The following is a 15,153-nucleotide window of genomic DNA, read 5'->3' as shown; positions in this document are numbered from 1 at the left end:
TGTGTCAGTATTTCAGGTATATCATTGTGTGTCAGTATTTCAGGTATATCACAGTGTGTAAGCATTTCAGTTATACTAGGTGTGTCAGTATTTCAGTTATACCACGGTGTGTCAGTATTTCAGTTATACCACGGTATGTCAGTATTTCAGGTATATCACAGTGTGTCAGTATTTCAGTTATACCACGGTGTGTCAGTATTTCAGTTATACCATGGTGAGTCAGTATTTCAGGTATATCATGGCATGTCAGTATTTCAGTTATACCACAACATGTCAGTATTTCAGTCATACCACGGTGTGTCAGTATTTCAGTTATACCACGGTGTGTCAGTATTTCAGTTATACCACGGTGTGTCAGTATTTCAGGTATATCACAGTGTGTAAGCATTTCAGTTATACCACGGTGTGTCAGTATTTCAGTTATACCACAGCATGTCAGTATTTCAGTTATATCACAGTGTGATAGTATTTCAGTTATAACATGGTGTGTCAGTATTTCAGTTATACCACAGCATGTCAGTATTTCAGTTATATCACAGTGTGATAGTATTTCAGTTATAACATGGTGTGTCAGTATTTCAGTTATACAATGACATGTCAGTATTTCAGGTATACCTCAGTGTGTCAGTATTTCAGTTATACCTCAGTGTGTCAGTATTTCAGTTATACCACAGCATGTCAGTATTTCAGTTATATCACAGTGTGTCAGTATTTCAGTTATACCATGGTGTGTCAGTATTTCAGTTATATCACGGCATGTCAGTATTTCAGGTATATCACAGTGTCAGTATTTCAGTTGTATCACAGTGTCAGTATTTCAGTTATACCACTGTGTGTCAGTATTTCAGTTATACCACAGCATGTCAGTATTTCAGTTAAATCACAGTGTGTCAGTATTTCAGTTATAACATGGAGTGTCAGTATTTCAGTTATATCACGGTGTGTCAGTATTTCAGTTATATCACAGTGTCAGTATTTCAGTTATATCACAGTGTGTCAGTATTTCAGTTATATCACAGTGTGTCAGTATTTCAGTTATACCACAGCATGTCAGTATTTCAGTTAAATCACAGTGTGTCAGTATTTCAGTTATAACATGGAGTGTCCGTATTTCAGTTATACCACAGCATGTCAGTATTTCAGGTCTATCAGAGCTTGTCAGTATTTCAGTTATACCACAGCATGTCAGTATTTCAGTTATACCATCGTGTGTCAGTATTTCAGTTATACCATGACATGTCAGTATTTCAGGTATATCACAGTGTGTCAGTATTTCTGTAATACCACAGCATGTCAATATTTCAGTTATACCACGGTGTGTCAGTATTTCAGTTATACCACGGTGTGTCAGTATTTCAGGTATATCATTGTGTGTCAGTATTTCAGGTATATCACAGTGTGTAAGCATTTCAGTTATACTAGGTGTGTCAGTATTTCAGTTATACCACGGTGTGTCAGTATTTCAGTTATACCACGGTATGTCAGTATTTCAGGTATATCACAGTGTGTCAGTATTTCAGTTATACCACGGTGTGTCAGTATTTCAGTTATACCATGGTGAGTCAGTATTTCAGGTATATCATGGCATGTCAGTATTTCAGTTATACCACAACATGTCAGTATTTCAGTCATACCACGGTGTGTCAGTATTTCAGTTATACCACGGTGTGTCAGTATTTCAGTTATACCACGGTGTGTCAGTATTTCAGGTATATCACAGTGTGTAAGCATTTCAGTTATACCACGGTGTGTCAGTATTTCAGTTATACCACAGCATGTCAGTATTTCAGTTATATCACAGTGTGATAGTATTTCAGTTATAACATGGTGTGTCAGTATTTCAGTTATACCACAGCATGTCAGTATTTCAGTTATATCACAGTGTGATAGTATTTCAGTTATAACATGGTGTGTCAGTATTTCAGTTATACAATGACATGTCAGTATTTCAGGTATACCTCAGTGTGTCAGTATTTCAGTTATACCTCAGTGTGTCAGTATTTCAGTTATACCACAGCATGTCAGTATTTCAGTTATATCACAGTGTGTCAGTATTTCAGTTATACCATGGTGTGTCAGTATTTCAGTTATATCACGGCATGTCAGTATTTCAGGTATATCACAGTGTCAGTATTTCAGTTGTATCACAGTGTCAGTATTTCAGTTATACCACTGTGTGTCAGTATTTCAGTTATACCACAGCATGTCAGTATTTCAGTTAAATCACAGTGTGTCAGTATTTCAGTTATAACATGGAGTGTCAGTATTTCAGTTATATCACGGCATGTCAGTATTTCAGTTATATCACAGTGTCAGTATTTCAGTTATATCACAGTGTGTCAGTATTTCAGTTATATCACAGTGAGTCAGTATTTCAATTATACCACAGCATGTCAGTATTTCAGTTAAATCACAGTGTGTCAGTATTTCAGTTATAACATGGAGTGTCCGTATTTCAGTTATACCACAGCATGTCAGTATTTCAGGTCTATCAGAGCTTGTCAGTATTTCAGTTATACCACAGCATGTCAGTATTTCAGTTATACCATCGTGTGTCAGTATTTCAGTTATACCATGACATGTCAGTATTTCAGGTATATCACAGTGTGTCAGTATTTCAGTTATACCACAGTGTGTCAGTATTTCAGTTATACAACGGTGTGTCAGTATTTCAGTTATACCACAGCATGTCAGTATTTCAGTTATACCATCGTGTGTCAGTATTTCAGTTATACCATGACATGTCAGTATTTCAGGTATATCACAGTGTGTCAGTATTTCAGTTATACCACGGTGTGTCAGTATTTCAGTTATACCACAGCATGTCAGTATTTCAGTTATACCACGGCATGTCAGTATTTTAGGTATATCACAGTGTCAGTATTTCAGTTATACCACGGTGTGTCAATATTTCAGTTATACCATGGCATGTCAGTATTTCAGTTATACCACGGTGTGTCAGTATTTCAGGTATATCACAGTGTCAGTATTTCAGTTATACCACGGTGTGTCAATATTTCAGTTATATCATGGCATGTCAGTATTTCAGTTATACCACAGCAAGTCAGTATTTCAGGTATATCACAGTGTGTCAGTATTTCAGTTATACCACGTCATGTCAGTATTTCAGTTATACCATCGTGAGTCAGTATTTCAGTTATACCATGGTGAGTCAGTATTTCAGTTATATCATGGCATGTCAGTATTTCAGTTATACCACAGCATGTCAGTATTTCAGTTATATCACGTCATGTCAGTATTTCAGTTATACCATCGTGAGTCAGTATTTCAGTTATAACATAGTGAGTCAGTATTTCAGTTATATCACAGTGTGTCAGTATTTCATTGGATCCATGTTGAAAGATTTCCACCCATAGTCAGTTGTATTGAAGAATTGATTTATCCTTTGGTCAGAGGTATGAAAGTGAAGATCAATCATTGCTCGGTTGTATGGGAGAAATGAATCGGTTGGTGATTGGTCACGGTTGTGGAAGTCATTCAACACTAGTTAGATGACAAACTGGCCTCACCTGCATTTCGGATGATCTCGATCAGTCTGTCTCTCTCAGCATGTACCTCAGTCAGCTCCTTCTTCAGCTTCTCAATCTCTTCCGCTGCAACACAAAATCACAACTGTATCAGACCATCTGCTATGGATAAGCAAATATATATGTGTTTGGGTGGATGTGGGTGTGGTATTAATGTGGATGGGGTTGTGAGTGTGGATGTGGATGTGTGTGGTGTGGTGTGGCGCGGCGTGGCGTGGATGTAGTGTGGATGTTGTGTGGTGTGGTGTGGTGTGGTGTGGTGTGGTGTGGTGTGGTGTGTGGTGTGGTGTGGTGTGGTGTGGATGTGGTGTGGATGTGGTGTGGTGTGGTGTGGTGTGGTGTGGTGTGCTGTGGTGTGGTGTGGTGTGGTGTGGATGTTGTGTGGTGTGGTGTGGTGTGGTGTGGTGTGGTGTGGTGTGGTGTGGTGTGGTGTGGATGTTGTGTGGTGTGGTGTGGTGTGGTGTGGTGTGGATGTTGTGTGGTGTGGTGTGGTGTGGTGTGGTGTGGTGTGGTGTGGTGTGGTGTGGTGTGGTGTGGATGTGGTGTGGTGTGGTGTGGTGTGGTGTGGTGTGGTGTGGTGTGGTGTGGTGTGGATGTTGTGTGGTGTGGTGTGGTGTGGTGTGGTGTGGTGTGGTGTGGATGTTGTGTGGTGTGGATGTGGTGTGGTGTGGTGTGGTGTGGTGTGGTGTGGTGTGGTGTGGTGTGGTGTGGATGTTGTGTGGTGTGGTGTGGTGTGGTGTGGTGTGGAGTGGAGGGATGTGGATGTGGATGTGGATGGTGTGGCATGGTGTGCTTTGGAGGGATGTGGTGTGGATGTGGATGTGGTGTGGTGTGGTGTGGTGTGGCGTGGCGTGGCGTGGCGTGGCGTGGTGTGCTGGGGAGGGATGTGGTGTGGATGTGGTGTGGTGTGGTGTGGTGTGGTGTGGCGTGGCATGGTATGGTATGGTATGGTGTGCTGGGGAGGGATGTGGTGTGGATGTGGATGTTGTGTGGCATGGCGTGGTATGGTCTGCTGTGGGAGATGTGGTGTGGATGTTGTGTGGCATGGCGTGGTATGGTCTGCTGTGGGAGATGTGGTGTGGATGTGGATGTGGTGTGGCGTGGTATGGTATGGTATGTTGTGCAGGGATGTGGTGTGGATGTGGATGTTGTGTGGCGTGGCGTGGTATTGTATGGTGTGCTGTCGGAGATGTGGTGTGGATGTGGATGTGGATGTGGATGTTGTGTGGCATGGCGTGGCGTGGCGTGGTATTGTATGGTGTGCTGTCGGAGATGTGGTGTGGATGTGGATGTGGATGTGGATGTTGTGTGGCATGGCGTGGCGTGGCGTGGTATGGTATGGTGTGCTGTAGGAGATGTGGATGTGGATGTTGTGTGGCGTGGCATGGCATTGCATGGCGTGGCCTAATGTAAAATCTTTACAAAACTCCAAAGTTTTGGCACAATACTTTTTACTGAATTTGCTTGTTGTTGGTTTGAGATTGAAGCAAAAACCCTAGTCACTGCTGTTTATGAGCATCCGACCCTACCTTGCACTTCTCCGCCACAGTCCTGCAGCAACTTGTCATTCTTGTCCTGCAACTCCTTGATGTATGTGCATGCCTTCTCCATGATGTCCCCATGACTCTGTAACCATGGAAACACAGGTGCTTCATTGGATAAGATCGTTGAATAACGAATTCAATTCATGAATGGATACGGTTTGATTCACCAAATAAGCGAGTGAATCGTAACAGCCCTACGGTTAACCTATCACGATGAATCAATGTACCGGTGAATCGTCTCACCCCAATGATAACTACAAGATTACATACCAACTTCTCCATGCCCAGGCTGAACTTAGGCAGAAGGTCTTTGATTGCCACCACCCAGCGCTTGATCTTGTCTTTGCGACGTCTCTCCAGGACATTGTGGCTGAGACGTTTCCGATCCTTCTCCATGCTGACAACACAAATGTCACTGGTTGTTAGGCTGAGAGACTTAATGTTCATAGTTAAGAGTTTGTTTTGTTTGTTTGTTTGTTGTTTAACGGGGCACTCAGCAATATTTCAGCTATATGATGGCGGTCTGTAAATAATCGAGTCTGGACCAGACAATCCAGTGATTGACATCATGAACATCGATCCAAGCAATTGGGATTGATGACATGCATTAACCAAATCAGCGAGCCTGACCATCCGATCCCATTAGTCGCCTCTTACTACAAGCATAGTCGGCTTTTACGGCAAGCATGGGTTGCTGAAGACCTATTCTACCCCGGATCTTCAAAGGTCTCATAGTTAAGAGACACAGTCTGAGTGAGTGAGTGAGTGAGTGAGTGAGTGAGTGAGTGAGTGAGTGAGTGAGTGAGTGAGTGAGTGAGTGAGTGAGTGAATGAGTGAGTGAGTGAGTGAGTGAGTGAGTGAGTGAGTGAGTGAGTGAGTGAGTGAATTTGGTTTTAGGCCGCTTTAGTTTAAGCAATATTCCAGCAATATCACAGTGGGGGACACCAGAAATGGGCTTCACACTATGTACCCATGTCGGGAATCAAACCTTGGTCCTCGGCGTGACGAGCCAACGCTTTAACCACTAGGCTACCCTACCACCCCCAAGGAGGCATGAGCTCAGGAACTATTATGCAACATTTCCAATGCAACGGTTGACATACCTCTCTCAGAACAGACAGCTTTAAAGAAGGAAAAATACAAAATCTGGAAAACATAACTATTTCGACCAAATACAACCAAAAAGTATTTTCAATTTTATTCTTTCCCCCCAATTTCAGATAAGGAAGTTCGAAAGAGGCAAAAAAACATTCATGACCAACTTGTCTTATTCCGGGACAAGCCGAATAGCGACTCGTGCCTCTCTCATGGCCATTTTGCAATTTTTCCGTCTTAGTGCCAACAGGCATACCTAAACAGTTGTCAACTCTTGCGTAATGGTCCACATATATTTCCCCATATATTATATATATCTCAATGAACATTAATCGATAGAGGGATGAGTCTTCCTGCAGGTTACGGAAAGGGGCGAGTAGTGACGAATGAACATTCATCGATAGGGAGACGAGTCTTCCTACAGGTTACGGAAAGGGGCGAGTGGTGACGAATGAACATTCATCGATAGGGGGATGAGTCTTCCTACAGGTTACGGAAAGGGGCAAGTGGTGACGAATGAACATTCATCGATAGGGAGACGAGTCTTCCTACAGGTTACGGAAAGGGGCGAGTGGTGACGAATGAACATTCATCGATAGGGAGACGAGTCTTCCTACAGGTTACGGAAAGGGGCGAGTGGTGACGAATGAACATTCACCGATAGGGGGACGAGTCTTCTTGCAAGTTATGGAAAGGGGCGAGTAGTGACGAATGAACATTCATCGATAGGGAGACGAGTCTTCCTACAGGTTACGGAAAGGGGCGAGTGGTGACGAATGAACATTCATTGATAGGGGGACGAGTCTTCCTGCAGGTTACGGAAAGGGGCAAGTGGTGACGAATGAACATTCATTGATAGGGGGATGAGTCTTCCTACAGGTAACGGAAAGGGGCGAGTGGTGACGAATGAACATTCATCGATAGGGGGATGAGTCTTCTTGCAGGTTACGGAAAAGGGCGAGTAGTGACAGCGTTAGAAATTGGCACTAGTCCTGTAGTCCTTACCAAACTGCCCAATAGTAAAGGTATCCTAAGGACTAGTAGAAATTGGCCCATTTTAAGGGTTTTGCTATATGTTATCATTATAAGGACTAGTGGACAAAAACTGTTAGTTTCTAACCCTGAGTGACGAATGAACATTCATCAATAGGGAGACGAGTCTTCCTACAGGTTACGGAAAGGGGCGAGTGGTGACGAATGAACATTCATTGATAGGGGGATGAGTCTTCCTACAGGTTACGGAAAGGGGCGAGTGGTGACGACTGGGGAAAACAACAAAATCTGTTGCTAGGGCACACGTGTGTTGTTTCTTACTTGGAGGGGTCGTCTGGAGCGTGGATCCAGAGTTGCTGGTCATCTTCCAGATCTCCGTTCATGCTGACTGGACTGCTGCCATCTTCCCTACATCCTGCAGGGCAAACAAAGTCCAGTGTAACAGGCATCAAGCAACAGGTATCAAGTCATGTGGCTATTGCAAGATAAAGTTAAAAATGAGTGAGTGAGTGAGTTGGGTTTAACACCGTTTTTAACAGTAGTCCAGTTATATCTCGGCGTGTCAGCTTAATGTGGGAGGAAAGCTCGAAGTGATGCAGGTGTCAGACGTTTACCATTTCGGTGAAACCCACGAGCACGGTTATGGTGCTGACAAACCTAGAAACATAATTGAGGCGAACCGGGATTCGAACCCACAATCATAGGTTTCTGGCATGCCCAAGGGACGCAACTCTGCACAGGGAATCAAGCAACAGGTATAGTCTGGAAGGTAATTTAAGGTACCGACGTTTACTACAATATCTGAAAAACTATCGGACCTACTCCAGTCAAAGTTGGTTAGAGATTATTAAACAGTCATACATAACTGGATATTACATTTAGAGACAATCGGTGCATGAATAAAAAATCTGTCTATTTAGCTATCACTATATTTCATCAACAACCACACCTGTTTGTCACGGGTGGAACGAGCATTCATTGAAACAGCCATCTGCATAATGCTACCCCAGCGTCACAGGGCCATATGACACAGTTGAACCAATCAACTCAACTCGAAAGGTTGCACGGGAATCACGCACGTTGAGACGCCCAACGCTAACACCGTATTCGTGCGTGCGTGATTCCCGTGCAACCTTTCGAGTTGAGTTGATTGGTTCAACTTTGTCATATGGTTGGTTGGTTTTTTAACGCCGCACTAAGCAGTATTCCAGCTATATATGATGGCGGTCTATAAATAATTGAGTCTAGACCAGACAATCCAGTGAGTGAAATCATGAGCATGGATCCACGTAATTGGGATCGTTGACATGCATCAACCAAGTAACCAAGTCTGACCACCCGATCGCGTTAGTCGCCACTAAGGACATGCATAGTTAGCTTTTACGGCAAACATGGGTTGCTGAAGACCTATTCTACCCCGGATCATCACGGGTCAGCAGTCTTGTGTTTTGTTCTAACCCTGGTATAGTAATTTTGCTTTTGTTCTCATTGTTATGAGCGTTCTTCCTGTTACCCAAAAGTAACTAGAATGATTCAGAGAAATAATGCTGTAAACATGTTATAATTATATGAACAATATTTCATTTAGAAATCATGATAGAACAATAAATGACTGTCAAGTGATAACTGATTACTAATCATCCACTAGAAATATAAAACTATCTTGACTACACAATGCTAAAAGAAATTATGTCATTCTGCTGTATGAGGAATCAGTCTGAGTGAGTGAGATGGCCAAATGTTTGTTTGTTTGTTTGTTTGTTTGTTTAACGCCACAATCAGCAATATTCCAGCTATATCAACCAAGTCAGCGAGCCTGACCACCCGATCCTGTTAGTCGCCTCTCACGAGAAGCATGGTTTGCTGAAGACCTATTCTACCCCGTATTGTCACAGGTCGAGACAATCTCCTTAAAATCAGATCTTAGTTTTCGTTGCTGCTAAACAAAGATCTGAGGACATCCCATTACAGGTCATGTCAGAAGAACCTTTCGGGAACTTTAACCGACCACTGAAATAACTAACAAGAAGTCAACATCAGCCAATTAGAAAGCAGCTTTCTCAAGATTCATGGCATTTGTTTCAACCTGGCGACTTCCATTTCAGACTACGCTTGAAAAATATGTTGACACAGTTCTCGATTAAGATTTTAAAAACTGAACAAACGAACATTCCAGAATGTCTAATATGTGGTTGAGATTGTATGGCAGTGCTCCCCACGTACTGTGCAACGCCTCCGTTCAAATGTTTATCCCAACAGAAGCGTGAGACAGACGATAATTTTGATGGAATAAGTCGTACGAACCGTAACAGTCGTTCGGAATACCTTGTGTTAACGTTTTCGAGGTTGCATAATTAGAAAACACATACCAACTGTCACTTTCACGATCTGGTAAGCGACGCTTTGATTGGTCGGAAGAAAGGTCGTTCTGATGTGTCCCATAATGGGATGTCCTCAAATCTTTGTTTAGTGATAGCAAAACTAAGGTCTGATTTTAATGAGACTGGGGTCTAAAGAACCTACTGGTAGGATTATATGTTTGTGATTGGTTGGTTTGTTGTTTTACGGCGCACTCGGCAATATTCTAGCTGTATGACGGCGGTCTGTAAATAATCGAGCCTGGACCAGACAATCCAGTGATTGACATCATGAGCATCGATCCATGCAATTGGGATACGATGACATGCATCAACCAAGTCAGCGAGCCTGACCACCCGCTTCTTACGACAAGCAAAGTCGCCTTTTACGGCAAGCATGGGTTGCTGAAGACCTATTCTACCCGGGATCTTCACGGGTCTTACATGTTTGTGAAGATCCAGGTGAGGATTGGTCTTCAGCAACCCATGATTGTTGTAATAGGCAGCTAACAAGATCGGGTGGTCAGGCTCGATGACTTGGTTGATGCATGCCATCGTATCCCTATTGTGTAGGTAGATGCTCATAATATCAATCACTTGATTGTCTGGTCAAGACAATTATTTACAGACCACCATCATATTGCGGAGTGCAGCGTTATATAACAAACAAGATTATATGTTAAATACACAACTTGAACTGTCAGGAATCAGAATCTTCTTGCAACATATTATAAATGAATCTATCACCAAAATGAAGCAAGGATCTTTCTAGACTGGCTCAGAGGCCAATATTCGGCCCCAAGTCTGCAGCAATCGCCAGTAAAACTTCCAAAACGGGAATAAAAAGTTCTATTTCATGTAAATACAGTATAACTAATGTGATGGCTTGGTCAAGTTGTTTATTATTCCACTGACAACAAGGAGAAAGAGACCCAATTTTACATTATCGTATTGAAAGCAGTGTTGTAATGCAATATAATACCTATCAAGATAAGAAAAATAAGTTCTCTGAAAAATCCTATTTTAGAGAACAAATTTTCTTTTTCTCACTTTGTCAACCAGGAGCACTTAGAATGAAATCCTAGATAATCCCAATATAAAAATACAATGTAAAAATACCTCTGAATTCAAAACAAAAAGAACTCTTAAAAATCACATTTACAAAATTAGTTATATATATGTGAACATGAATTGGGAAATTTTCATTTCCAATTTAGGATTTTTTAATGATGTTTACTACAGACATGGTGCCTGGCATATACCCGTGAATATCCGGGGTAGAATAGATCTTCAGCAACCCATGCTTGTCGTAAAAGGCGACAAACGGGATCGGGTTGTCAGGCTCGCTGACTTGGTTGATGCACGTCATCGATCCCAAATGCGTGGATTGATGCAGCGGTCTGTAAATAATCGAGTCTGGACCAGACAATCCAGTGATTGACATCATGAGCATCAATCCACACAATTGGGATACGATGACATGCATCAACTAAGTCAGCGTGCCTGACCACCCGATCCCGTTAGCAGCCTCTTACAAAAAGCATAGTCGCCTTTTACGACAAGCATGGGTTGCTGAAGACCTATTCTACCCCCGATATTCACATGTACTCTGTCAAATGAAAGAACTGAGCTCTTAACTGAAATGTCACGGATAACTGATTGATTGATGTCAATATTAGACTGAATATTCTCACCCTTAATTACAGGCATAACAACATGCCATATGTGATATATTGTTTAATGACAAAAATGATCTGGAACTACCGTATTCGACGTAATAAGTGCCCAGGGCGCTCTCAAAATTAGAAATAGGGGGCTCTTATTAGAATATTATTTTGGTGAAAAAAAACAGAGTTGAAAGATAAATTTCGTGGTTTATGCTGACAGCCTAAAATGTTATGTACGACAGACATATGTTTCCAGAATTTAATTGCCAATAATAACGGGTGCATATAACACACGAGTGCGTATTATACGCGAATAGGGGAAGGAAGCGGTGCGTATTATATGCGAATAGGGGTCGGAGGGGGTGCTAATGTGGGATTGTTCACTAGCCAATATATCAGCAAATCTCACCGTGGGCGCTTATTAGAGGGGGGCGCTTATTACGTCGAATACGATATATGGTTACACTACAAATTACTAATTTTCGCATTTCTTTCTGGTTATGCACCCATTCCTTCTGACATTTATATGTTTGAATAAAGATAAAACTTCAGTGTATGTATCATTTTATATGTCGGTCAAACTATTCCCTATCAGACATTTTGTACCTAGCTCTTGAGACCTACAGCGGGTACTCGGGTAGGGTCGGGAAATAGGGGGATGGGTACCCGGGTAGTAAATTTGGACTCATCCCAGCCCTACTGGTAATGTATCTAACCTCTATAAATACATTTTAAACAATGCCAGTTTGTGCACATCAAACCATATTTGACAATGATATTGTGTCAAGCATTGGCTGGTAATATTCAAACTTGGCTCATATATCCTTTACAAGTGATGTCATATTGTCTATGACTGTCAAGACCAGAAGTACATGTACATCAAAACTGTCTCGCAATGACTCACTTGCTAAAACAAAAATCCTAACCATGGGGTAAGTGTATTATCATTTTAGTTAAACTTTTCCTTCTTATTTTAAATGTTAACATGTCTTCCTGAACAAACTTCCCCTTTTCAGACATCTAGCCTAAAATCTAAAAGTGATCTGTGACAGTTTTTCCTAATCACTAGGCATGACAGCTAATCGTTGTTGAGCCATGGAGTGTTTATATACAAGGTCACTGACCTCAGGTGTGATGCGCTAGGATCATGAGACTTCGTATATCTCACTTTCCCGGAATTATGCCAAAATGCTACCTTGGTTAAAAACATTCAGTTCACCTGGTACAACAACAAAGTGCACAAGTCTTCACGTTCTTCGTTAAAGAGGACTTGTTTATCACGGATTCGCGAAGTGTACCGTGGCGATCTAAACAATAGAGAAGCAAATTATCACCCCTCGTAGTTAACAAGGCTCGTGTATTAGTGGGAAACAACGAATGATTGGAATTGCGATCGGCAATTATTCAAATCTAGTTGGAATTTCAGCTCAGTTGACAGGTGAGATGGAAATGGGTCACCAAGAACCGGAGCTGATCGTTTGCGCGGGAACAAGCATGTCCTCAACAACACATACCGTCCTTTTTAGAAGATAAGCCTTCTTTTGAGCGACTGCCATCTTTGTGTAATCCTTTGTTCTTTGTTTTGCTAGCCATAGTTCCATTATCTCAAAATTCGTAACACGGGACGACATCTTTCTCTGGAGGCCGCCATTTTCTTTAGAAACACATCATGAATATGTATTAGCCTCGTTTCCGCACCCGGGGAACTCCTTTGACGTCAAGGAATTTCGGGGTCATTGGGTTCAAAAGTCGAGAAACCGCGCTTGGCAATGAGCTCCGATTCCATAAATCTCGCCTGAAACGTAAATTGATGATTATTCGCATGTATTTTTATAATGTGCACAAGATATGAAATATTCAACACATATTGCCAGTGAGTGTTATGAAGGAGTTATTTGAGCGCAACGAGAGCTAGGTCAAAATTTCAAATGTTACACATTTATTCTATTGAATGTTTTCTTTTTTTTATAAATAACATTCGGTCGGTATCCTCGCCAGAATATGTGTGAGGTTTTATTCCGCTTTTAGCAATATTTATGTAATAGGTCGGATGAAGCCAAGAATGGGCTTTATATAATTATATATACCAATGTTGGGAAAGTTTCAAATCCGAGCATCGAGGTGACTGAGTTAACGCCGCGTTTAGCAATAATCCAGCAATATCATGACGGGGACTCCAGAAATGGGCTTCGATGGGGAATCGAACCCGGGTCTTCGGCGTGATCAAATGAGTGAGTGAGTGGGGTTTAACGCCGCTTTTAACAATATTACAGTTATATCGCGGCGTGTCAGCTTAATGTGGGAGGAAAGCCCGAAGTGATGCAGGTCTCAGACGTTTACCACTTCGGTGAAACCCACGAGCACGGGTATGGTGTTGACAAACCTAGAAACATAATCGGGGCGTACCGGGATTCGAACCCACAATCATAGGTTTCTGGGACCGCCTCCGGGATCTAGTGGTAGAGCGTCCGCCCGGAGAGCGGAAGGTCCGGAGTTCGATCCCCTGCCGCGTCATACCAAAATACGTTAAAAGATGGTACTTATTGTTACCCTGTTGTTACCCTGCTCGGCATTAAGGGGCTAAAACAAGGACTGGTCGGCTCGGAGACAGTATACTGTGTCTGAGTGGGGTATTCATGTTAAACTGCGGCATGGTATCTCTGTGAGCTAGCACTATAAATCGGCATCAGTCCCGACTAGTACAAGCAGCCACACACACACACGTGCATGCACGTCGCTATATAAGTGCAATAATCTTGGACGCGACGTTAAACCCAATTTCACCTCACCTCACCATAGGTTTCTTGCGTGTTCAAGGGACGCAACTCTGCGCCTTAGACAACTGGGCCACCCGTGCCCCCGTATTTCGTATTAATACAGGTACAGCTGCACTTACCGGAGCCCAGCAGTCACTACATCGTGTATCACTACAAGTATATATAGGGTCGTCCCGTTTCCCTTTTAACGCTGCACTCAGCGCAATTTCCATCTGTATGGGGACTGTGTGTAAATGATAGAGTCTGGACCAGACAAACCAGTGATTGATATAATGAGCAACGTACCACGCCCTCGGGGCAGGGTGTCACACAATGACTCATGCTTCTCATATCAGAGCGAACAGAACGGGAATTTGATGGACACATTCTGTGATTTGGCTGATTGCCAAAACACGCCACATTCCTAGTTTAGCGTGAATGAGTGAGGGAGTATGATTTTACGCCGCTTTAAGCAATATTCCAGCAATATCACGGCGGGGGACACTAGAAATAGGCTTCACGCATTGTACCCATATCGGGAATCGAAGCCGGGTCTTCGGCGTGACGAGCGAACGCTTAAAACACTACGCTACCCGACCGCCCCTTCTAGTTTAGAATGGGCTCTCGTAACCTCATGCTTGTCATACACCGGGTTTTGTCACCTATATGTTTCTTTATAGGAAGCCCTTGTATTTAGAGTGAGTGAGTGAGTGTGTTGGGTTTAACGCCGCTTTTAACAGTATTCCAGTTATATCACGGCGTGACACCCGACACCGATAGTCACCTCTTACGACAAGCACAGTCGCCTTTTAAGGCAAGCATGGATCGCTAAAGACCTATTCTATCCCGGATCTTCACAGGTCCCTTGTGAGTTTAGTCGTTTAGGCTGCGGTCGGCGATATTCAGGATATATTCCCCGCAAGAGAAAACATATCAGAGTTCATAATAATCATATGTGCCCTAGGGTCATATCACGTCACGAGACAACAGTGTATTGTTTCCATCATCCGGACGGCATTGTTGACATCATTCGAATGTTATTTTGACGTGAGGTCGGAATGACGTCACACTAGAAACGACGTCATAGCTGAAGATTGTGACGTCATTCGACAAATTATTCATGTTAAACTGCGGCATGGTATCTCAGTGGGCTAGCACTATAAATCGGCATCAGTCCGGACTAGTACAAGCAG

At 42.6% G+C, this 15,153-nt stretch overlaps 1 protein-coding gene across 1 annotated transcript in view; it reads right to left on the bottom strand.

Moving 5' to 3' along the window:
* Positions 1-12,855, bottom strand: part of LOC124122601 (mucin-5AC-like) — a 39,773-nt gene extending 26,918 nt beyond the window's left edge. The window contains exons 1-5 of the mRNA XM_048398190.1: positions 12,719-12,855; positions 7,502-7,595; positions 5,363-5,489; positions 5,078-5,174; positions 3,531-3,614 (exon numbers count right to left, since the gene is read on the bottom strand). Of these exons, the coding sequence (XP_048254147.1) occupies positions 3,531-3,614; positions 5,078-5,174; positions 5,363-5,489; positions 7,502-7,595; positions 12,719-12,797 (481 nt within the window). The 5' untranslated portion in view covers positions 12,798-12,855. The remainder of the gene's footprint in view (positions 1-3,530; positions 3,615-5,077; positions 5,175-5,362; positions 5,490-7,501; positions 7,596-12,718) is intronic.
* Between the last annotated feature and the right edge of the window lie 2,298 nt (positions 12,856-15,153).

This window comes from Haliotis rufescens, unplaced genomic scaffold (genome assembly GCF_023055435.1).
Source record: "Haliotis rufescens isolate VD_foot unplaced genomic scaffold, xgHalRufe1.0.p SCAF_18, whole genome shotgun sequence".
NCBI classification, from domain to species: domain Eukaryota; kingdom Metazoa; phylum Mollusca; class Gastropoda; order Lepetellida; family Haliotidae; genus Haliotis; species Haliotis rufescens.
The sequence above is the reverse complement of the archived record's forward strand: the minus strand, read 5'-3'. Positions and strand labels throughout refer to the sequence as shown.